The sequence below is a fragment of the Chroicocephalus ridibundus genome, chromosome 3, assembly GCF_963924245.1.
Source record: "Chroicocephalus ridibundus chromosome 3, bChrRid1.1, whole genome shotgun sequence".
NCBI lineage: Eukaryota > Metazoa > Chordata > Aves > Charadriiformes > Laridae > Chroicocephalus > Chroicocephalus ridibundus.
The window spans coordinates 26,115,738-26,141,443 of record NC_086286.1 but is presented as its reverse complement, the minus strand read 5'-3'; the positions used below and the strand labels follow the sequence as shown (position 1 = coordinate 26,141,443).

The following is a 25,706-nucleotide window of genomic DNA, read 5'->3' as shown; positions in this document are numbered from 1 at the left end:
CTATTACTTTTTTTTTTCTTTAGGAGGCAGAGATTAGAAGGAGGAATAGTGGCCTGCAGCAAAAGGAAGAAAAAGGGCAATTATGATGCACAGAAAATTGAAGCTTAAGGTATCTGCATACCCATCAAGGCAAAAAAAAAAAAAAAAGGACAAAAAAGAAAAGAGCATTTGAAGTACCTTATACAGAGAAGAAATCCCAGAAATGGAATTAGCCAGTGACCAGATCAAGGTGGTAAAATCATTAATAATGAAGAAAGCCATATTCAATAAATATGTCTCTCCTCAATTTGTAAAAAGTAGGATGACAGCAGTATCATATCGGGCAGCCAAAGCCTTTTTCAGTCCATTAGTAACCAAATAGGATGTTAAACATCTACTTGTGATAAAAACCTGTAATTCATCAGGCCCAGATAACCTGTACCTTAGGAGTCTCAAATAGTTGGTGGAGGAGATTCTTCCTTCCACACGTTAATTTTTAATGGGTCTTGAAATAATATAGAAATTCCAGAAGACTGGAAGAAGACTGATGTTTTGCCAGTATTCAGCAAGGACAAACATGATGACCTTGGTAAATATAAGCCAGCTAACCTAACACCAATCTGGAAAGGAGGTGAGGGGGGGAGCAAAATAATAGAATATGGGGTTCAGCTGATAAAGAATGAAAAGACAGGAAGTAATTAATGCCAGTCAGCATGGTTTTATGGAAGATAGGTCTTGTCAGACAAACCTGATTAGATTACAAATTTGGCTGAAAAGGTAACTGCTTCAGTGCAATATACTAAGACATTTGTAAGGCATTTGATTTAATTTTGCAGAACGTTGTGATTAAAAATAATATTGTGCAGTCTCAGTGAAATACCCAGTAGCAGAACAGTGGTCTTATTAAGTGGCAAATCTCAAAAATGAGTTATCACTGGGAAGTCAACAATGAATAAAGAAATTTTTAGCAAGACTGGAAAGGGGTCAGTCTTAGGTCTGGCACTTGAGCATTTTTGCTGATGAGTTAAATATAAATTACTGCTGATTGTACTGTTAATGCAATCTTTGCACATATAAACAGAAAAGCAACCAGTATGTATATAGGTGTGATGTTACGTCTTTATACAGCATTGGTGTGGCTACTGAAATGCCACACAGTTTCAGTGATCGTATGTTTAGTGAAGCTGAAAAAAATCAGAGGTTTGGAAAATAGCTGCAAAAACTCGTTGTTAGAACTGAAGAAAACACCTTACTGTGAGAACTTTAGAGAATATGAAGAGATTGCTTGATTACAATGCAGCAGAAATGCATCTCACAGCAGAAATGCCATCAGCAGAAATGCAGCTCACCTGCTTTCCTTTTCCTGCACCCCCACTGAGCTGGGACAAAAGAGGTACGGAGTCTTAGAGCTGAGGTCACCCTGAAGGGTTTCTGTTTCCACAACAGTAGCAGGATAAGTTAAGCACGGCCTGGTGGCAACGGGGTGTCCCTCATGTCGGGAGGGGTGCCTGACCTACTGCACACAGCAGAACTCGTGTAGGTCGTCTGCATCTGTGAAGGCTCCAAGACTTTTCTCTTGCCTGTAATCCCTCTCCAAGTAAAAGGGCAGATAAAATGACCCTGGATAACTCAGGAAATGTCCTGGCCAATTATCTTAGGGAGCCTCAAGGAGTTATCAGAGGATCAAAGACCCTTCTCTAGTCTTCAACACAGAAATGATGCTATAGTAGCACCGAGTAAGATCCTCAGCTTGCGCGAGCAGATGCTGTTCCTTCAAAGTCAGTGGAGAAATGCTGATTTACACCAGTGGAGAATCTGACATGTTATATTTTTTTATTTGCTTGAGTCCTGCCGTGGCTCCATAAGCAAAGGTTAATGCAGGTCTGCCAGGGGCAGGCTGGAGTTAACACAGAATGGCAGTTATGAGGTTGCTGATTCTGATAAAAGCAAATTGTGAACTGCAAGCATCTGAGTGTTGAGTGTCACATTCACACCTAACAGCTGCCCTTGCCTGTTCCCCACAGTCATCCAGTTCTGTCATCATGATATGTTCCTGAAATTACATTTGTGCTGCTGTCACTTTTTGTCTTTGGAAATTTGTGTACAGGCTTTCTGTAATGACATACTAAAAATGCTTGTAAACTTCAAATGAGAGGATTAAAATATATTTAACCCAAGCAACTCACTTTCATATATTAAGCAGAATCTTAAGTCTTTACTTCTAGGTCTGCACTCTCCCCTGTAAAGACTTGCAGTAGGGATGTTAGTATTTATAAAGTTGTAGGAGGTATCTGATGGGTGAGGGTGGTGAAGAGTTCCATCCTTTCATAAAAAAATGAGGAACCTCTTTCTAGATCTCTGGGTCTTTCACTATCACAAATGTCTCTAAAGAGAAGAGACAGACATCTCTATGGGGTTGCCCGGCCTCTCTGTTTCCACTAGTCCTCTTTGCTTGGGAACAGCCTATCAACAGAGCCAGGGCGTCTCTAGAGCATTTTTGTCTGTGTATCTGTACTGGGCAATGTCAATACTGTCAACATGTCAACAATTTGTGGCATAGATGCGGAAGATAACACCAGGACAGATTTTGAATGTCAAGCCCAGGCCCCTCCAGGGCTGGGAGCCAGTGACACACTGCGTTTGCAGCCCCTTCTGAATTCTGAACTCATTGTCATCCCTGAACTCCCACCTCACAGCTTATTTCCTAAAAGTGATTAACTGCACTTTTCCTCTTTGAAAGGCAGCATTTCCCAGCTCCTGCTGAGTTTTTACCTTCACACTTAATCTCTGGTTCACAAAGAATAATACAGGCTTGCACTCACCTGCTGAAAAGGTGCAAATCTCTGAACCCAAACTACCCATAAATTGCCAAAACACCAGAAGCTACAGCAGGACAGGGTTTAGGGTGAGCTGTGAAATCTGCCCACAAAGCCTATTAAACCAGCTTACGCTGAGTTTTTTGTTACTTGGACTGCAGTGCGGGACGTGCTTCCATCTGCCCCAGCTATCCTATAGTCAGTACCTGCACTGGCCAGCTGAAAGCAGCTGATGGTAGCAATAGTTTTGGGAAGAAAAAAAAAAAAAGGAAAAAAAAGACAAGGTTAGTAAACCAGATCTCTCTGGAAATAATTGCATTAAATATAGAAAAGGTTATATACGGTTTCCTTTGTCCTTTCTCTCCCCATAGGCTGCTGGCCTATGATCATTCCTTGTAGCTACCCTGTAGCTGATTTTATTGTTTATTCCTAGCTCACTCTCCGGTTTGCTCGGGGCCCTGTGTCTTAGCAAGCGACTCCCTGCTCCCTTTCCAAGTTCAGAACCTTTCTGGCTAAAGTCTGCGCTGACACGTACACAAAAAGACAGCTTTGGGCACAGGGCGTGCAGCCGTTCCTGGAGAATACAGTCTGCTGTTTGGCGGTGCCGTTTCAGGAAGATTAAGTGATTAAGTCTAACTAAAAGTGACTAACAGGGATGGATCTTTTCCTGTCAAATGCGCACAGTTTTCCATAGAGCGGCTCCAAGGTTGTGAGTGAAGGTGAATAGCTCTGCTTCTAAAGCCTCCTTAATTTTAAGAAATTCAAAGAGCAGGCACGACACTTTGTTCTGTGACTTTCTTAAACCTATACCCTACTTCACATCCTTTCATGAGCCATCATCTTTCATATTTAAAACAGACCTAACGGAAGTTAAAAAAAGACAGAGGAGATGAGAAGTACAAGTCTCTGCAGATGTAAGGTATAATTTAGCAAAGTATCATTTTATCACCCAATCCTGCCAGGTCCTCAACACATCCTGTGAGGTACAGACTCCTCCACTCATCTCGTGAGCAGTGGCGAGTGAGAGCACTCCGCTCTTTTTCTGGTTGCTTGAAACTCCCTGGTGTTGGCTATTTATTCAGCAGTTGCATGCCTATTTATACAGCTAAAGCCTTGAGAATCTTCATAAATTGATTAAGTCTGTGTTTTGCAATAAAAAATACTTATTTAGGCATTCAAACCAATTCATAAAAACACATGTTCAGATTATCTGATGAACATGGTATGAAAACACAGATAAAATGAGGAGCTCCAAAAGAGTATGTTTACAGGTTTTGTATAAATATAGAAAAAGGGGGACAAGATAAATATACTAACAAAGCAGTTACAAAACAGATTTCATTAATAAGTTATCAAGCCAGTTTTATTTCTTGAAAACATCCAAAGTAAGCTAAAAGTTATGCAGGCAGCTGGTTGAATTTCTCCTGGAGGGTTTGAATGGGGCTGCAGGCCGGTGCTGAATTTCACTCTTGTGAATATATTCACGCATTATCTCTTGGAAAGCTACATTTTTCAGGGTGGAATAAAGCCTATTTAGGAAATTATTATTTTTGTTTTTAAAACCAAATGACTGTTTATTAAAAAAGAGAGCTACTGAAATTCAAATTTTTCCTCATTACCTGAGGCATAATCAAATTGTCAGCTGTTCAACAAGGGTGATAATGTGGAACAGGAGTGTGATAATGTTTGCCGTCATCCCAGCTGGTTCCTCAAAACAGAAACGTCCTTACAAGCTTCTCGTCAGTGAACCTACACGATCTTACAGAAGCCTCTTGACCTGGCACAAGGTATCATTTAGAAGTGATCTGATAATGTGTATGAGTTGTTAGACCTCTTTTGTTTGGACACAGCGTTATTTGAAACAAAAATTAAATCCTGATTTCATTAAAGAATGGAGGAATTTGACTTCAGTGTGATTAGGATCTCACTACTGGAGTATATAATGCTATGCTTTCAGATTTAAGAAGCAAATGCTGAATCATTTCATTTTACCAATGTCTACAAGTACTAACGTAGACAGAAAGAAGCTGAGAACTTTTCAAAATAGTTTATTATAATATAACAAGATCCAGTAACTGAAAAGACAACTGGGCATAATAAGAGTAGAAATAAAGCATATGTATTTAGTAGTTTTTGTCCTTATTAAGGACATTTTAAAGTAAAGACTGGTAAAGACGAGCTGTTTCCTAAAAGTTTTGCTCTTCTTTGAGCATGAATTAGTTCAAGGAATTCAATAGCTTGTGCAGTATAAGAAGTCAGAGTAGATGGTTTTAGGAGCTGTGACTCTATTTGTCTATCTATAATTGACCCATCAATTAATCAAACTGGATTAAATGTAAGGGCAGTTTCCCAGTTAATGCTAAATCATTCATAAAGTGAATACATTATCGATTACTATTTTTAAATATACTTACTTGTAGAAATGCCTATAATTAAGAGTCCAGACCTTTGAGCTAGACATCCACGATCCACACTGATCTGGGATACAGAGTAAATGGCAGTCCTCGTGTGCAAGATGTGGTACTTGGTTAGTCAATTAGATACTGCTTTTATTATTCTAACTGGATACACTAATTCCATCCCTGCTGTCCGTAGATCTGCAGTGGGTCACAATTAACATTTAGCTCAGTGGTAGAGTGTGATAGCATATTTTTCAATGACTGAACTTATTTTCATTGCTCACTTTCCCTTTGTAAAAAGGTGATGTTTTAACTAATTCAAATAATGCTGGTCCAGAAAGATACATTATTTTTGCAGTGGCACCATTAGTTTCATCACATTACAACGGATGAGAATTTCAAAGATGTTAAAGATATGCAACTGGATATGAAATACATTACTTGAATGGAGCAGTTTATTGTCAGGGCCCTGAGGGCACAAATAAGCCTTTATTTGCCTGGCCAGCCTCCCTGGGTACCCTCACCCACAACCCCTGCACCTTGCCTCCTGCTGCCCCAGACACCCTGCTGCTCCAGGGTGGCCCCTGGAGCTGGTTCATTGCCCAGCCGTGCATGGGGCTGTCGACGGACATGTTTCCAACACATGGCTTTGTTTGTCCAGCTCAGCCCCTGCGGGACCATTGTGGGAGGTTGGCGTTTGGGGGGTTGTACACTAGAGTACTTCTAAATTCTGTTTCTCAGGGTGGCCTCACCAATAGTTGAACTTACGCAGCTGGGGAGGTGTTTCACAGCTGCAAATGTGATGGGGTTGGGGCAGGTGCAGACATACCTATGCTGCAGCTCAGGTGGTGTACTGAGTCAGCTCTGACATGGCTCCTTTGGGTGCCAACCAGCAGCACCCAGCTTGATGGATGTCGGTGACGTTGGGGAAAGTGCCTTGCACCTCAGTCTTGCTCTTCACTCCCATTGTGGCTGTCACCCCGTGTCTGCAATGAGGCAATATGGGATGCATTACATTTTTGGCAAATTGAATTTTGCATGGTTATTTTCTCTACTGTTATTTTAATGCTTCTACTTCTTAGTTGAAATTATCCAGAGAAACAGACTGGGTTGGAATATGAATATTGAATAGCTACAGAATACTGCTGCTGTTTTAATTTAGGACTAGATTCTCAGCTCAGCAACACAAGAGTAGCTTTAGCAAAATGAATAGTTCTGTCACATACTGCGCTAAGATTAAAATTTAATCCTTTCATCTCGATCCTACTGGATCAATTTTTATTTAGTGACATTCTCAAAGCACTTCTGCAAGCTAATTGTTTCAAATTTGCTTCTTCAATGTATGTCTTTTCTTTCCACTTTCCTGATTTATTTCCTTGTGGAAATTTTGAGCTTCAAGTTTCAACTGGTGCATTTAGTCAAGAAGGAGCTTACCAATGATTTACTGTACAAATAATTTAACACAAAACTAAATACACAGATACTAATAGCAGAGATTACAACATTTGGATGCTTACATCAATCTAGACTGCTTGTGAACTACAAGTGGCACCAAAAATATTTTCATTCACTTAAATGCTTTACTTGTATTTCTGAAAGGAATATTCTCTTAGTGCTGTATCAGGGTGTTGTACAACCAATAATTATATGCAAAATACTTGGGCACAAAGCTGTAGCACTTTTCTTAGTTTAGACAGCTTTATTGGTTTCCCTTGTGTTGCATTTAGATTGCAGTAATAGATTTATTCTTAATAATTCTAAGATAGGAATTCTTACTTTGCATAAATTCAGTATTTTCTTGCTGTTGGAGGTTTTGTATTCACAACGTGGCTGTTGCTGTCATATTGAGGCTTCATGTTTGTTTCTTTGATGATTGAGTGATTTATTATAAAGAGAAGCCCCTCCCTCACAATTTTTCATTATTTCCATGGGATTTTTTTATCTCAGACTACAGGATATTATCCTAAAATGCTAGGAGAGGATGGTCAGCTTTCCAGCCTCTGAGCTGTCACCAGATCTGGCATCCACAAGCCATGCATGGCAGTGCTTGGCTGGCTGAGGCCCTGGCCTGACTCTCAAGCTGGCCCAGCTGCCGCAGGGGTGGGTTGGCCACCTCCAGAAGCCCCTTCCCCTCACGTTTTGTTATCTCCTGCCCACCCCTCTGTCTTCAGTGGCCTTGCTTCCTTGCACCACTGTCCAAACCGGTCGCGCAGGTGTCCCTCTGCTGTCACAGCCCTATGGCAGGTGGTTGGGGAACCAGAATGCCACCAGATTTGCATGAGCCAAGTCCTGCCCTGGTCATCAAGCAGGCCATAACACCTGAAGCCCCCCGTGACCTGAACAGCAAAACTGCTCATGGCAGAAGCGCCTCCTCATGGGGAGGCCTTGCTGAGACAGGGGCTGTGAGGTCGGTGGGGCGAGCCCCTTCCCGGGGGCGCTCGCTGCTCGAGGCCGGGTCTCGGGGAGGCTCCCACCGCGGCTGGGAGTCGAGGTACGCGTGGGCAGCCCCCCTCACGATGCCAGCCTACGGCGCGCGGGCTGAAGGGGCCGCGGGCCGGGCGGCTCCCCCAGCAGGCCCGCCGGGCAGCGTTTGGCGGCCCGGCGGGACGAAGCTGCCCCAGCTCCTTCCAGCCAGGCCCGCCGGGGCCCACTTCCCGGGTGCGCAGCCGCCGGCCGCCCTCCCCAGTCACCGCTGGCTAATCCCCTGCCGCCCGGTGGAGGCGCTCCCCGCGCCGCTCGGCGGACAGGGGCAGGCGACAGCGGCCCCTCCAGCGCCCCGCAGCGCGCTAGGACCCGGCGGGCTGCGGCCTCCCGCTGCCGGTGTACGCGGGCCAGGAGGGGAGCCCGGCGGAGGCCTACCCCGGCGCCCCTTTCCTTCCCCGCGGCGGGATGCGCTCGGAGGCGGCGCCGCAGCCGAGCGGCCTGGAGAGGTTCGCCAGCGCCGGCAAGGGCCGGGGGCTGCGGGCGCGGCGGCGCTACGCCGTGGGGGAGCTGCTCTTCAGCTGCCCGGCCTACACGGCCGTGCTGACCGTCAGCGAGCGCGGCAGCCACTGCGACGGCTGCTTTGCCAGGTAGGGCCGGCCGGGGGAGGCCCGGGGTGGAGGGGGGGGGCGGCGGCGGCTCGGCGGGGCTGGCCCCGGGGCGGCTTCTTGCAGTTCGGCCGGCGGCGGCCCGCCCCAAGCCAGCGGCGGGTCGGCCCACGCCCCGCGTCCCCCGGCCGTGGCCGTGTCGGTCAGCGGCGTGAAGGCCGCTGCTCCACCAGCGGGCTGGCCCCGCTTCTCGGCCCGCCGATGCCGGCCGTGGCAGCGGTGCCCCGCGGAGGCCTTCGGGGACCCTTTCCCTGGAAAACTTCCCTCCTCCGAGGCTCGTGGTTCTCTGGCGGCAGCCAGTTCTAGCTCAGAACCGGTTCCCCTTGCTTAACAGTTCAGGAAAAAGAGAGAAAGGCAAAAAAGTTCTGCTCTTCACATGCTCTTGGGGTTCCGTAGACACGTGTGTAACCGTGCTGTCACGGGCGGTTTCATCTATTCATCTAGCTTTGTAGTAACGTAATATTCACTGATTTTAATGGGGTTTTGACCAGAGAGAAAGGGACTGCAATTACCAGATTCACATTTTGCACTTCTGTGGTGTAAATGGTATATATATGAATGGTATATATATGTGTAATGAAACACTTCAGGAGGAAATTTGGGTGGAGAGACACTGGAACAGGTTGCCCAGAGAATCTGTCAAAGCCCCATCCCTGGAAGTGTTCAAGGCCAGGCTGGATGGGGCTTTGAGCAGCCTGGTCTAGTGGGAGGTGTCCCTGCCCAGGGCAGGGGGGTTGGAACGAGATGATCTTTAAGGTCCCTTCCAACCCGAACCATTCTATGATACAGAAATTTCTGTATATTTCTGCTTCTCTGTCCGAAACCTTGGTCTTTTGGCAAATTACTTAACAAGGGCAAAGCACAGGCAGCGTGAGAGGCTGGTTATGGTGTGGCTGTGAGCGTTTAAACAGGAGCACGGTGTGTTCTGTGGCCTCCAGCTCTGGCCTCCTCCCCCCTGTATGGAGAGGCGGTTTGACCTGCTGCGGGTATTTCAGTTTTTGCTGTAAACTTACCCATGTCAACTGCTGCAGGAAAAAAAAAAAAAGAAAAAAAGAAAGAGGCAGTTTAGGGTTATTGTTTGAAAATTAGGCATGGACGTGACACTGTGACATGCATGTTGCACCACACCATGTTTTTAAAAGGTATAGTACTTTCCTGACTTCTGACAGCTTACCAAAGAATCGCAGTGCTTACCTGGTTATAACTCAGAGCAAATGTTAGTGTTTTCCTCAGTGAAGGAAAGCAACTGTTGTATTTTTGCTATTTTTATCAGTATGTAAATATTGCTTGCATATGTAGACTGGGAGGCAGGCTGAAGAATATAATTATTACACTCTTGCAGCTCTTTTCATTTCTTGTCCTGTCATCTTAACTCATGCTTTTCATTTTCTTCTCTTTTCTCTTGACCTTGTCCTTTTTCTTTCCTCATTATATTACCTACTTATATGACTTATTCACTTTTATTCACCCCTCTCTTTGCATATGAGCACTTAATATGGTTCCTAGCGAAGTCAGTGAAGCGAGTCCCATTAATTTGAAGAACTGTAGAACTTAATATGATTTTACTCTCCTTCTTCACACCTGTGGCTTTTCTAAGCCTTAAGTTTTCTTTTTTTTTCTCTTGTAACTAACTGCAAATGCCCTTGTACCAAAGAAACTGGCTGTTGGGTTTTTTTTTATCACATCCAGTAGATTTCTCTCTGTAAAAGGACCAAGGAATATTTTTCATGCTCCATTGATATGAAGTAATATTGTAGAGATAATAGTGATGTCATGGAATAGCTTTTAAAGATCATCTCCAGGAGCAGCCTATTTAAATGCTGCTTGTTCTCCACGCAGGCCTCTTCCGTGGAATACTGGAGGAGCACAGTGATCATGGAATATATTGAATGCAGTACCATAGCAGTTACAGTGGGGTGGTCTGAAACCTATTTCATACCAGGGTGATGATGTTCTGCTAAAAGGATGAAATCTCAGTGATGAAACTTGATCTGCCAGTGCTCAGAAATGTGTTTTTGTGTCTGTGCACCATTGCATTAGGGCTGAACTAGCATGTCCTAGGTTCTGAACTGTGCTTGTTGAACTTGCAAAGAGTTTTAGGAGGAAGGTTGTGGGCTCAGCACTAGTCTTGGGAAGAGAAGCTTTGCTAAGTGGTCCTAAAATTGTTGTAGGAAAATGGTCAGAACGAGACTAGAATGTTGTAGTTGCATCTGATGGTACTTATTACTTTAAATACGCAGCTGTGCTTGAGGTACATGCTGTCAGCAAGCAGAGTTGTGATGTTAGCCTGACTCGCTTGCATTGAACCTTCTACTTTGCAAGAACAATCAGAGGATATCGAGACTTGCCACGCTTTATGGACTCTGAATGCCAGTGACCTCTGAAGTGGTGTACACTATCATATTGTATGAGGATGCTCACCCTTGTTTTACTCCAATGTACTGACCTCAGTTTAAGACAACTTTTTTGCCAGTTATACTGGGGAGGGTGTGTAGACATTTTAAAGTATTCAGTACTGCTGAGAGATCCCTATTGCTGTCACACCAAAATTTCATGCGTTGGGTAACACATGCTCTATTTTTGATGGGATCCGCTACAACACATGCAGCTTGAAGCAGAAAAGGACCTTCCTTTTGGCAGTTCCCTGTTTTGGGATATATACAAATGTAAAAAGAGGATAGTGCAAGCCTTAGGTCACCTTAGAATACACAGATATTGGAGCAGATGTTAGTGGGACAGTAAGAGGCTATGTGGTGACAGGAGATCAAACAGTATATTTAATAGTTTCTAGGACCAGTTACTCAAGAAACAGTGATCATGCTTTCTGTAATCAGACAGAGAAGGAATGGAACTGTCAGAGCAGAAGCAAAGGACTAATACTGGTGAGCAAGTATAGAGAGCAATTGCGAAGTTTGAAAACAAGGAAAAGTTGCTGTCAGTATGCATCGCATAGTGGCAAAAAATGATGCTGTCTGTCAAACGGCATAGAATAACATGTTTCTAAACCCAGCAATTTATCAGGACCGCAGAGTGCTTTTGCATAATAACAGCTGTTAGAAAAAACTTGCTTTTGAAACTCTAAACAAATAAAAATAGTGTCTGCTATCGGAAGATTGGGTTCAAGCTGTAGTTGTAGTGTTCTGAAGAAAATACAGTTTTCATTGTGAAATGCAAAATATTGTACAAAAAGTGATACAGGATACATTCGTATTTCGTTCAGACTTGTATAATAGAATAACTTCTGTTTTGTTTTTAAGGAAAGAAGGATTGTCCAAGTGTGGAAGATGTAAACAGGCCTTTTACTGCAATGTGGAATGTCAGGTATGGTAATGCAATTTGTGAGGATGCAGGGGGAAGGAGGGCGGGCGTTGCTGAACTCCTTTTTTTGTTTGTGTGGCATTGATGGTCTCTAATTGTAGCTGTGGTTAATAGCAGTCCAGTCAGTTTCAGCATCCCGCAGATGCTGACCATGGAGTTGTGCGTTGAACAATTACAGGATTTGGACATGGTCCGCATGAGTCTTTCAAGATCAGTAGCTCCAGGGCTTGGTACCACTGAGACTTTGATTAGAGCTGCCTGTCAGCCCACTAATTATATCTATATTACTTCATTCTTTAAGCACAAACCAGATAATTTAACATTAGCTTGCTAAACTGGTAAGAGGGTCTGTGTCTAATGGAAAAATCAAATCACTAAATAGCTATCTTAAGGGGATTTTATTGGGGTTTTGGTTTGTTGTTTGTTTTTTTGTGTTGTTTTTTTTTTTTTTTTTTTAGAATCTTTGCAAACGTTTTGGGTGGCCACAGCTGACAGTAGCGATAACTATTTGAAACCTACCATGCTTTCTGCCTAACTCACTCATTCTGGCAACTTTTATTCTTTTTGTATCCTTTGTTTCTTAAAAGCCCTGAAAATAGAATAGAGGCATACACTAAAGTAGAGCAATATGAAACACATTGCCTGCAGTTTTAATTCCATTTTTACTTTAAACTAGAATAAACACCTTTCAAAAAATAATTTTTGCCAGAACTAGTATCTAGCCTCTGTGGGCTGCCAGCTTGGTGTGGAAGAATTATCGCGTTTACGTGTGAAAAAACTCAACTGGATTGCTAGCTAAATAATGTAAGCTATATAAGATCTGTGGTGCTGGGCACAGAGTATGGAACAGTGCTCGTGAAGGATTTGAGTCACCAAAGGTCTGTCATGCAACTATGTGTTAGCTATAAATAATCCAAACTTTCTCCTACATGGTAGCGTGCTGTTGAAGACGTGGGTTGCATGCAAAGTATTCTCCATTATCATCTCCATATCATTAACAGAGATGTTGCGGTTTGTGGTGTTGAGTTCCCAAGCGCTTTGGAGATGGCTACTGCTTTTATTTCAAAGTTGTATCTTACTCTCCTGTTGTGCAATTTGCAAAGCGAACCTGGCCTCCCCTTAGTTTTCCTTCTGTTGCCTCCCCAGATTCCTGCTTTCCCACAGTGTCCTAGTGAATTGTGGATGAATGAAATGGCCTTTTGGTTTTGAAGCACCAGGAGGACTCAAAATGCTTAAAAGAAATAAGTTTTTTACAAAATTTGCAAATTTGTTCACAGAATATCGAAAGACTGACAGCCAGCAGTTGCTGGGAAGAAAGAGAATGCTTACTACATGAGCATCTTTAAGGCTCTTAAGAGAAATCTGGTTGAGTTTTACAGGCAGTGGAGAGGAGACCCATGATTCGTTCATGAGAAATACTTATTTGTAAGAAGTGTTTCCTTATGACGTTATTTCTTAGGAAGCTTTTAACTAGATAAGGGAAGGAAATACTTGAACAAATAGTGCTTTTTATCTGAGATTGTGAGTTTCTTCTCTTAGCATATAAAATTCACAATGGTTTATGAAGCAGGTAAGCGAGATTTATTGAAGTAGTATATCTTAGTGATTTGTGCCAGGAAAAATAGCAATCACGATGGAAGTAGCAGAACTTAGTTCTGCTGATCCATGGTCCTTTGCTTTTACCTCCAATTCCCTTCTTCAGTCCCTCCCTCAGTGTCCTGACTTCTAGCCTTGACAAAGTTTATACTTTTATATTTAAATACAAGGATTTTTTTTTTTCTCTCTTTCCCCTGGGTAACATCTTGTACATGTATTACTTTCTTAATTTGGGTTTGGTTTTGTTTTGTGTTTTTTTTGGGTGGTCAGAATACTCTTTCTCTAGTGGGGCATATTCCAAAAATAAAAAGTGGGCTGCTCAGACCAAGTGTCCTTAAGACTGCAGGAGACAATGCTCAGCAGAAGCCTGTCTGTCTGATAAGTTAATGAATTAAAATCTTTTCTGCATGTTGGTGTGTAGTATGATGCTTTAGATATAAAGGCGTTTTTTAGACGTTGTGATGTCTAGACAATAGTGTGACAAGCATAGGTACTAGTACTTCACTCTTCCTGGTGATATGCATATGGCTTTTGACTCCCTGCTTGGTATAACGTTACCTTCCATGTTTTGGGCCCTTCTGAGTTAGTCTGATGAAATTTATGAATGTTGCTGAGATTGAATTCTTTGACATTCTTTCAAAGTTACCTTCAAGTGTAATATTCTCTAGAAACCAGTCTCCACTGACTGTACGTGCTGCACAGACAATCTGCACTGCATCTTCATCCCTGTCTTGTTCAAAGGCACTTTTCAGCAGTTCAGCAATTCTTTGTCAAAGCCAAAAAGGACATCTGTGCCTTGATACTGAGCTTGTAACACTGGGATGTGTAGTAAATGTGTCCCTTTTGCCTCCATGGATGTGGGATTTCTTCATGCAACACTGAGAAAAGGGCAGGGCTGTACTTGAGGATTCTGATGGCATTGTTCATTTTATTTTTATTTTAAGTTGATTTTCTCTGTAAATCCATGTTTTCTTCGCTCAGTTCAGCTAAAAATTACATGTACTCAGCAAGGACATGGTATGATTTTGTATGTTGGCTGATACGTTGTTACTCAATATAATTCAGTTTGACAACTGAAGTATATCCCATGAAGTATACTGTATGGGATTGAAAACCAAATTTTTTGTGCTTACTCTTTCCTTACTAAAGACCTGCTATACCACAGTTCATAGGAATTCTTTCTAGTGGTGGGGAGAAATGGATCAGAAGGAGACAAGAGAAAGGTGCCAAAGTGTGCAGCAGGAAACAAATTTTTCGGATGTCTTTCAGAATTACGGATTTTATAAGTGCGGACATCTTCCTCTCTATAGTGCGTTTCTGTTGTATGAGATTTTTTTTTTCTTTCAGAACAATGTGGTTATTGAAAATAAGGTTAGTGACACTGCATGTATTTCCCACTCTGTTGAGCCATATAGTATCCTTTTTTTGAGGTTCTTAAAATACTTTCCAGGCACTTAATGAATGAAGCTTCATAGCAGCCTTTGTAGCATGGGGTAGAGGTACACCCAGATATGTTGGCTTGCTGCAGATCCCCCAAGTGGTAAAAGAGCACATCTCCTGCCATACGGCCAGGTGTTTGGTGCATTGACCAAGGCCTGCTTTGCAATATAATTCCTTTGCACTGGTCACTGGGAGAGGTGGTGTCACACCGTAGCATGAGGAACTGAGCCCAGGGGAAGGCAAAGTCTGGCAGTGATTTAGTGGCTGATTTGTTTAGGGCTCTCTCTATATGCAGACATATGCATGCACGCTAGCCCTGGCGCAGTTCCCTTAGTGCTAACATGTGTCTTTTGCCTGTCTCGGTCTATTATTTTGCCTTCAAACTAGGTAAACTTAAGTTTGACCTAGATTAAGCTGGATGTTTGCATAAGCATAGACTTGGTCTCAGATGCGGGACATGCGAGAGTGGAAGTTGTCTTCGCCGCCTGTCCTTGCTGCCTTGAATGTTTTGTAGGTGGGTAGGATCTAGCCTGCGTTGCTCTGTCTTTCTTTTCTCAGCCCCTAATCCAGTTCCCCTTTTAAAAGGGTTTGTGCTTTCCAGCTGATGCGTACCGTTCTCCTCTCCACTATGGCCTCCTGGAAGCACAGGCCTGTTATTATAGTGGTGGCTTTCAGACCCCATCTGCAGCTGTTCGGGTCTTGACTTCTTAAATTATAATAATTTTAGTCAAACAGCAGGAGACCTGTGCTCATTTTTTTTCTCCTCAGAAATTAGCTGCTGAAACACTCTGAAGAGAAATGTTTTAAGAGGGTTACGCGGTTCCAATTGTGGAACTGGTGAACTTGAACCAGCTACTGGAGCTCCTCTTTCTGTTATTACACATAGCTATTATTTATCCCAGACAGAGTGGAGATCAGCTAGCCAAAGTGCAGAAAGAGATGTTTTTGTCATGACTTTCTGTATTTGAAATATATTTCAAACAAAATATTTACGGGTTTTTCTTAACACGTGATGTTAAAGAGTGCTCTATTTAATATTTCTGGAGTAAGGGAAGCATGTATTTTTAACCATCTAGTAAGCCTCAAAATGTATTTATAGACCTGGAATTAGCATCAAGCAGATGTGTTTTAAATAGGACCTTGTAGAAATTGCCTACTCCTCTTTGCTGAGCTGTAGAAAAACTATTAAAATCTTGCTGTAATGATTCTGCATAAGAGGAATCTGACACTGCAAGACCCTGCTTAAGATTGCCTTGGGGACATGTCTGTCCCCCTGTTCAAAAACTTCTCCATGTAATTTTCCTTGATAAATGTGTCCTGTGAACCTTTTGAACATTAACCCATGGAAGTCAAATACCCGCTATGGCCCAGCATTTGGTAAATGATGGGAGGGAAGGGTGACTGTGAAGGTGGTTGTGAAACTCTTACAGTCCTTCACCAAGCAGTGAAGGTATTGTAGAACTTTACCGGATAATATCAGATGTCAGAAGTTGCCTCACTGAAATTCGGTTAAAGGGTTGGATGCCATTTGACCATAATTGAGCCTTAAGCATTTGAAGAAGTGCGCTTAACCCCTACACTGGCTTGCCCAGCATTTCTGCCTGGTATTTGTGTGTGTGTCTTTTCGATTATGTGAAACACAACAGAAATTTTACATCCTATTGAAAAAGTCCATGTGAGGAAGGAGGTGCAAGGACATTTGTTTGGACTTGAGTCTTATTTTTTTGAGTATTACATTTTGTTACTTGTTGGGGTTTTTTTATGCTGAGCTATATGACAGTGTTCTGGGAATTAATCCATTAGTCCTGGATGGTGGAATCGTTTTGAAGAACTTTGTGGAGACGATTGTTTCCATGCTTTGATGTGAAAAGCTTAAGCTTTAAAGAACTTCCCTTCCAAAAGTGTTGTCATTCAGTCCTAAATGAAGGGAAAAATACTGCGGATGTAATGAAAATAGGAAGAAAATAACATAAATGTAGCATTAGGGATTCAACTAGAACAATGCTACCTGTTATAATTCAAACTACTTAGAGAAAAACGTGGAAAAGAATGCAAAGTGCAGTCCTGCTGTGATCTCAGGGAAAGCTGCTGTCACAGTGTTTCCATCCCAGGTATTACTCAGTCATCAGTACTCTCTTTTCTTGTGGTGTTTCAGGCTTTTATCTCGTTTCACACAATTCAGCCGTATCTTGTCCCTTTAACCTCCCTACTAGTTCATATAACTCAGTGTGATTCTGCCTGGGGAAAGATTTTAATTAACAATGGGTAAAGAATGAAGGTAACAAATGGATTTTTAAAAACACGGCTTTGAGACAGGCACGTGATTTTGCATTTTGATTTTTTTGTTTTATCAGGTAATCTCTCCTGTTTATTTAACCATTGTGTAAGAATGCTTGTCCTACAGAACTCGAGGTTCTGTGCCTTTGCTGCTTGCACACCCCGCAATAGTGCTAAAGTTGATGGGCGTCGTGGGTGTGTAAGAAGGGGTGAGAGATGAGGTCCCGCTCTGTCTGTCTTCTTAGCCTTTAGCCTGTGGAACCCCTAAACAAAGGCTATTGGGAATTTTCCAGAAAAAGGTCTTGTGCATACATAGGAAACAGGCCCCTCGGGGGATGCGTTTTGTAGCGTGACAGCTGTAGGAGAGTTGGGAGTGTAATTGCACATGACACGGTTACAGTGTAATGTACTATTTTGGTTATCCTGGTCTGTATTGACGCATCCTCTTAGAATGCTTACACTGGAGTGTATTTCAAGCAGCCTGTACTTAGATCTTTTTGGAAGTACTGTACTGAGATATCAAGGACAATGAAGTTGACATTGTGAGGGGTTGAATACCCTTGCAGTGTTGCACTGCTTCAAATCCTACATGAGGCTGGGGCAGGTGTTCATCTTCCTTTTCCTAATAAAATAAACTCCTAAACCAGGGCAATTAAAATGGCCATTTTCGGTGGAAGAATTTTGGTGTACTAACTCTGAAATTAGTGATCTCAGCTTTTGTTTTGATCAGCAAAACCTATAAATAAGTGGACCAGCCAAGGCAGGAGACACTGGGGAATCCTGATTCATCGGGCTGTTTGAGGTGCCTTGGGTTGTCCTATGTGGCCTCCAGCTGTAGCTCCCACAAGGAATGCATCTCCCAGTAGACCTGTGTCATATCAACTGGTTCTAAGATGTTTTAGATAGCCTAGGGTTTCTCAAATGGCTCTTGCCAACTGGGGGAAACTCCAGGTTTCTTCTGTTCCTGCCACTCAGTCACTCTTATGGGTTACATTGATTTTTATTTTTTTTTTATTATTTTTAACTTTTTCTTCGAGGGGGGGATAACTCAGGGTCTGTGATACTGGGTGAATCACAGTAAGGGGAATGAAGAACTTTCTGGAGGCTGCAAAAAGTTTTTTTAAGTTTTCACTTTCAATTAATTATAAATTTGTGGGATTTGTTGTGACTTCTTTCCTCTGCTACCATTTTCTACCAGTGTAAATCTGGTCTGAAAACAAAACTTGATGCAGAACACTATATGTCTGTTCTAACGCAATGCTATAAATGTGTCTGGGATGAGATATAGAAATAATTATCTGTGCATTGCTCAAATATAGAAATAAGAATATCTCCATGTTTGATTAAATAAAATGAAATTTGATGCAGTCTGAGTACAGCCCATGCCAGGCTCTATGTGCCAATGCAAAGTGTTTATCTGTGATTCTGTGCTCATCTTTGAAATATTTTGTTCCTTTGGAGGAAATCTATAGAGTGCCAAAAGCCAGTGGCTTGTGCCGTCACTCTGCAAGTGTTGTTGTATGTTGAGCTAGGAACACGCGTTCTTAACTAAAACACGTTTGTCTTTATTAGTGTGTTTTTATTGCCTAGCTGTACCCTTATTCTACAATATTAGAGGAAAAAATCTGATAATTCTATCCACTAGGTCTGGTTTTGACCCTACATATACCGATTCTTACAGTGATTTTTGAATCCATTGACTTCAGACGCATTACTCCTGATTACACCAGGGTCGACTCGTAACGAGGGGCCAAGGTATTAAATGGAAATGAAGCCAATAAAGCCATCAAGCTTAGACCTACTCTGTCCTCACGTGCTTGATCTGAACAATAAGAACTGGTGATTTATAAATCATGTTGTCTGTTTGCTTCTTTGTCATTTAATTCTCTTTTTCCGTTGAATAAATGAAGATGTTCTGACCTTAACTCATCCCTTGTGAATTTGCTTGAAAAAAGCAGGATAGCTGTACCCCTTAAATGTGACTCAAGCTTTTGTTCAGATTTAGTGAGCGTCATCTTATTTTTTTAAAGGAAACACATTTCACTTGACCTCTAGGATCTGGCAGGACTTGCTGCATCCTCTTTTTCATCACTTTATCATGGCTTATTTTTTTAAAAATATTTTTCTACATTTTCAGAAGGAAGACTGGCCAATGCACAAACTAGAGTGTTCTGCCATGTGTGCTTTTGGGCAGAACTGGAATCCCTCGGAGACCGTGAGGCTGACGGCGAGGATCCTTGCCAAACAGGTGAGCAGGAGGCTAGACTTGGGAGGTACGTTCCTACTCTGGGTGCCAGGGAAGGCAGGAAAATGAAAATTGACCGACAGTAACTGTCCCTGCAAAGCACATGCATACTGCCTTCCTGTGTACAGACGGGTGTCATACAGAGCGTTAACAGCTGAACAAACTGACCATCAGACCACGGTGTCAGGGCCACCATAGTCCAGCTGGAGGCTTCTGGGGGAAGATGGCCAAAGGCTAGTAAGGTTTTAAGCTGTGTAGCTGTAACTTACAGCGAAGGTGCTGTTGAACAGAGTCTGGAGAAGTTTACTGACAGTTTCATAATATGCCTGGTGTTTCAGCCTCTGTTCTGGTAGATTGGAGCTCTTGTGTACAAGTGTGGTCTGGCACCAAAGCCACGTTGGTGAAAAGAAAGAGTGAGACTTGGTATATGTGTTTCAATTCTGAGGAATGCTACTGGTGTTACCTGTCTGCAAGCACTGACGTCTTTATGAAGCAGTTGCCTGTTGTACTATTTATCAGCTATATCTGCGTAGCATTGTGTAGTATATAACTCCCAGTACATTTGTGAGTCAAGAACACCTCTTGAGGTATTCAGGTATAAATGTTTACGATTAGTGGAGTTAACTGGTGAAAAACAGAGACTGAGAGAGAAATCTCAGGCCCTTGGTCTTTGGTGAAAAAGAATATTATTAGTAAGGAAATAAGTTTGCAATGTCAACCTCCATTTCAGTGTTCCCTAACTATATGGATATTGAGGATGGCACAAGTGCTTGCAGGGAGGGGATGGGATTCATGAGTTTCAAGGTTATTATGCTGTGTATCTTTGTAGAGCTCTATACTCTCTCCACAAAAACAAATCCTCTTTGAAGCATATTTGTGTGATTGAGGTCTGCTTATGTGACAAGGGCAACCTGGATACTGTATGTAGTGAGGATTTTGGTGGCCTGCTGGGAAGGTAGCTGCATACTTGCTGTGTGTGTAGATGTGTGTGTGTGAATGTATGTGTCTGTGACTTAATTAAAGCGTGGTTTAGTGGTGATCCACAAACAAAATCGAATGTTTAATGACAAAAAGTCATTGGAATAAATTTGTGCTTTTATCGCTTACAGGGAGGGGGGAGAACCCTACATGTCATATAAAAGCTAAATATGCAAACCATAGTCCCTGAACCTCAGCTGCTGGGCCACCTGCAAAGCCATATTTAATGGCCAAGATTACAAAGAAGTGGCCTTAGGCCAACAATGGAGCATTGCTTTTGAACTCTGTCAACAGTCAGTTTATTCACTTTCCTCAAAGCAAAGCCTGTCTCCTGCCTGCTTGCTATTGTTAGCAGCTTTCTGAGTGTCTAGAACAAAGCAAATGACATATTTAAAATACTGTTCGGTTTATGTATATAAATTTGATAGGAGTTAATCTTTGGCTGCCTAATTTGGTGCGGAGAGAATATTTCTATGGCTTTACTAAGGGCAGTCAATTTAACTCATTGCTGTTCATCAACTTCTCTAAGTTCCATACAGTGTGGATTTGGGTTTGTTCCTAGCTCATAAATGTGTAGACAAAACTGCTGATTTAAAACATTAAAATATTTTCTTCTTGTCTTTTTCCCCTTATTGCTAGAAAACTCACCCTGAAAGAACAGAGTCGGAGAAGCTGCTTGCTGTAAAAGAGTTTGAATCACGTAAGTAAAAAAGGCTTGCAGGTAAACAGAGGCAATTATCTATATTCATGATTTGCTTCCCCCGGCCCCCCTCATCAAAACCTTTCAGAGCATCCTCGTGTTGGAGGAAGGGAGTAAACAAAGAGGATTGTGGTTCCTCATTTTTTTGAAAGTGCAGTGCTCTTATTTCTTTCTTTTTTTTTCTTGGTTGCTCGTTGGGGCTGTGAAACAAGGGTGAAAACCTAGACAGAATTAATTATGTAGCATACATCCATCTCATGGCTTTTCTGATACTGTAGTGTCTTTTGAGAATTGTAATGTTGTAAAATTAAAATAGCTGGTATTTGTTACCAGGAGGCATAAAATCAGAGACAGCACAGTTGCTTGATGGTGACAGTGACTAAGGGGCTAATTGCAGAACCCTCTGGACTGTGCTTCAGTATCTGTCACTGCCAGTCAAATCTGACATGTTATGTGTGATTGTGTTGAAATTCCATGTCCTAAATGCTCCAAAATAATCCAAGGAAGGAGATGAGGCAATGGCTTGCTTTTAACTAGAAGGCTACTGTTTATGTCTGGTGAGGCAGAGTTAGAAATTGAGCAACTAGGGGACTAGTAACCATCCTGGCATAGTTTTCACTGGTCTGTTGTTTCTCTTTCTTGGTGCTGGGGATGGTATACGAGGAGGCAATATGTCTGTATATTCACATTTCTCACTCTGATGGCTTCCAAAACCTTTTATAAAATGCTGAATAAATGCAATCATTGCTAGGACTTGAGGTAGCAGAGCAACCAAGCACAGCAAGATTACGGTCTTATTTGCCTCCTGGACAAAACGTCCTGTCACAGCTGTTGGGACAACTGGGGAAATAAGGGGGAAAAATGCCAACGTTTGACTTTGCCTAAGGCAAGGATAATTTTTACAGGTAGGTTAGTAGGACTGAGGTTGAGGAGGTTGGGTAGGTGCTGAAGTAATTTCTGTATATTCTTCTGCATTGCAGCTTGTATTCAATAATTTATTAATTTGGGAGCTAAAAAGCTGAATGTTTTTATTTTGCAATGTCCCCCTTGTCCTCTAAGAGCCCTTGTTTTGTTTCTGGTTTTGTTAGTAAGAACCCCTTGTTCCTTCTGCCTTGTTAACGCTCCTCATCTCTCAGCCCACCTTTGCCGTGTTCAGCAGTTCCCTTTGCAGCACCCTGCACAGGAGAGGAAAAGGCACCTGGCTGTCAGTCGGAAGCTCAACATTTCTGACTTGTTCTCATTCTCATGAAATTGTCCTATTTAATTTTCTGCAGTATTTTTTGTGACTCTCCTGTCATTCACATCTGCTCTTACAAATAATTTCCCCCCCTTCTTCCACTGTTGTGCAGCCTTTTCTCTTCCTGCATGTTTTTCTCTCCACTGTTATTTTGAGTCAGAGAGGGGAAACTGATGAGTTGCTAGCTCTCTTGGAGCAGGGATGAGTTGGTGATACTGTCCTTTCAGAGAGAGGATTAGGAAGAATCTTTCCAACACTCGGCTCTTGAGGAGATAGAAGGTATCAGGAGTATATGGTCAGTCATCTAGCTTGCTCTCCATGGACCACACAGAAAAAGGTTCATTGGCCACAGCTTTGTCCAGAACCTGTCGTGGGCCTGAGGGTAAATCTCTGAAGAAACCCATAAGGGAATACACGTGGCAGGTGTGCCGGGACGTTTCCACTGATGTTCCTGCTGTCTCCTATTATCCTCAGATATCTGCAGCTTAACCACACCTCAGTTGATGGTCACTCTCCAGCCCATGGAGACATGGATATTCTCAGGTAGCTTGTAAGGTCGTCTTAGACAGCTGAGGATAGCTACCCACAGTTGATAGACTTCTAGGGGGCCAGAGCTGGCTGGCCTGTTTGCCAGGGCTAACAAATGCATTTTAAACACTGTAACCCTTCTTCCAAGAAAGGGAACTTTGCGTCCAATTACCTACTAATGCAAAGACGTTAGAAAATGCTTTTTAATCCTGCATGTTCTTGTAGCATTTGTGTGACTTTGGCTGAAGCGGCGTTACATTTATGAAAGAACAGGCACTTCTTGCAGTACTTCCAAGTAGCTGTTCCTTCAGGGGTTTCTGTTTAAGTCCGGGCCTGTTCTAACCTAAGTCTAGCTGCAGTTCGTGGGGGAGTGTTCCTGTTACTGAAATGGAATGTATTCTTTGTCCACAGACCTTGACAAACTAGACAATGAAAAGAGAGAGCTGATTCAGAACGACATTGCTGCTCTTCATCACTTTTACTCAAAGCACTTGGAGTACCCTGACAATGCTGCCCTTGTAGTTCTCTTTGCACAAGTAAGTTGGCTAGAACACAGCCTGCTTAGGTGGATAGTGCTGTAGGATTTTAGCCTTTGTGAAAGGGGAGAAATGTTAACGGCAATGGAAATAGTAGCTCTTCGCTTATCTTAGGGAGAGCTGCGTGTGCTTGATGGAGAACATCCACTTCCTTGAGCGGAAGTGGCTGGATGTGCCCCATTTCAGTGGTGAGGGGAGAGACTCTTGTCTGCAGACTTTCTATGAGGTGCTTCTCAAACACTGAAGAAAAGGGGAAACCGCCTATATTAGACCCTGTCAAAGTTAGGCTTCTTGTGGTCCAACAGTGCAGCTGTTGTTGGACTTAGACAGAAGGCTGCTGGTCTGAGACCCTGCAGAGGCAAAATCCTTCATTCAGGCTTCAGACTTGTGGAAATCTTTGCTGGTCAGGTTATCATCGTGTTTGACCTTCACAGGGAGTAAACTTCAGAGAAGTAGAAAGAGCAGTCTGAAACTTTTATGTGGTGTGTGGCTTTTAAATGCAGTCAGGTAGTGTGGTCATCTGGAGAGATGAAGGAAAGGCAGGGTGTCTTGTTAGATACCTTCTGAAATGTGTCACCTCTTTTTTCTCACCTGCTTTTCATATGCATCTAAATTGAATGTATTGTAGTGGATGGAATAACACACCAGTGGAATACCAAAAGATCCATTTTCTTCTTTTTCCTCCTGTACTTCGAAACAAGCCATTTTAAACTTAAATGTCTGAGTAAAAAGTTTAATTTTTTTGAGATGGGGACAAATGTTGACTGCTGTGATGAAGGCTAAGATGGCAATACCTTGGTTGGTGGAGGTGGGCATCTACCAACAAGGGGGCACAGTTACTATTACCTTAATACAAAGGTACTGTTATTCTGTAGGGGAATGGTTCTTTAGCATGTTTAGCATCTGCTCATCATCCATTCTGTTGTTCCTAATTATACGTTTCTCTTCAATGAAAAGTTTTTCCTGTATGAAGACCTTACAATTTATGTTTGTCAGACAGACACTTAAAGATAGCGGTACATCCAGTTTCTTGGGGTGTTTCTGAATATTTTTCTTAGAATGTAGCCAGAATCCCCAAAGTTTACATTATTTTTGGCTGTAATGACATTTCCTTCATGTCCTGTCCTGGACCAGCTCCACCAGATCATGGTACTTTAATTAACTTCTGTGAACTGCTGACTCCCAGATCTGATATTGCCTCCGATCTTCTCTGTACATGTCTGTTGTCACCTTTAGGTATCACCTTAAGCACATTCTGATCATCTGACAACTATCTGCCACTGTGGACATTGCAGTTCTTTGAACTAAAATCTTCAAAGGTCATCTGGATGCTCCTCAGAAGTGTTTTTTAGCTCCAGCATAAACCTTTCTAGAAGAAGGGGAGGCATGTCTGTACTTGATATGTACAAGCATGTTTCCTAATAATTAGTTAACTTGACCTAAAACCAGTAGTATGGATATGCTGCTGCTCCTTTGTTTTCCTTCAACACTTTCTGTGTCTACTTTGCCCCTCTGTTCAGGATTCTTTCTCCCTGTGGCTCAGGGCAGTGATTTGTGACTCGAGTGCCTCTGACTCCTTGCTCGCTGCTTTTTGTGGGCTTTGTCTGATGTTGCTTCTTACTCAACACAGCTAGGGGGTAATTGGTCCTTTTGAGTGAAGCAAAGATTTTTGTCCAAACCATGCTTGCCATTTACCACTCTCTTCCCCAGCTGTTGGTGTCATTCTACTCTCTTTTGTCCCTGGGGAATGTAGCTCTTGAGTCTGGAGCTCTGCCTCCTCAGTGTCACCTTGTCCTACTCTTCAAACAGTGTCTCTTGCCTCAAGTTCCAACATCTCATCCTTTCCTTGAAGACCTTGCATAATTTTGTGCCTCCCTTTGCACGTGTTTTCTTTTCTACCATTGGGAATAACTTCGAGCTCTAGTTTTCTTGCTTTTGTCTCTTTAGTCCCTCCCTGTTGCCTTTTTTAGTCATGCATTCATCTGGTGAAACCGGTGGTATCTCATCCTTTCTAATTCTTCCTCTTGTGTCATTTCTGGTATGATGCATTCAAGAAGTGGGTTGTCTCTGGCTTAGTGGAGTTGATAACTCACTACATGTTTTTAAATATTTCCCTGTGATTCAGAACCATCAAGCTGTTCTTCATGTCAGCCTTTGTAGCCTTATGTTCTTCCTTGCTGTTGATATAATCTTTCCCTTCTATTGTTTTTGTATTCAGCAATTACATTTGGGTTTGGTTCAGGTACGCTCATACATTGGCTAGTGCTGTAGCATGCTCGTCTTGAGAGACAGGCAGCCTTTGGATGCTACCTAGCTAAAAATAGCAGGATAAAGATCAAGCAAAGATGGAAAGATACCAGTGAGTGAATCAGAGAAACAGGACGCTTTCCTTAATCGTGAACTCATTCTGAACAGTTCATACCTGAGGAGTGGCTTTGGGAAGCATTTGTAGATTTGTAAAATCCAGTCCAAGCTGCATTCTGGCTTGTGGGGCATATCACTGTTGGTAGCGTTTGTCGTCAGCTCTTACCCTTCCAGAACACATACTTACACTGTACTCGATTGACT

The 25,706-nt window shown here is 42.5% G+C and overlaps 1 protein-coding gene across 1 annotated transcript in view; it reads left to right on the top strand.

Moving 5' to 3' along the window:
- The first annotated feature begins 7,646 nt into the window (after positions 1-7,646).
- Positions 7,647-25,706, top strand: part of SMYD2 (SET and MYND domain containing 2) — a 30,318-nt gene continuing 12,258 nt past the window's right edge. Inside the window, exons 1-5 of the mRNA XM_063328467.1 lie at positions 7,647-8,265; positions 11,541-11,604; positions 19,052-19,162; positions 20,777-20,837; positions 23,014-23,138. Of these exons, the coding sequence (XP_063184537.1) occupies positions 8,084-8,265; positions 11,541-11,604; positions 19,052-19,162; positions 20,777-20,837; positions 23,014-23,138 (543 nt within the window). The 5' untranslated portion in view covers positions 7,647-8,083. The remainder of the gene's footprint in view (positions 8,266-11,540; positions 11,605-19,051; positions 19,163-20,776; positions 20,838-23,013; positions 23,139-25,706) is intronic.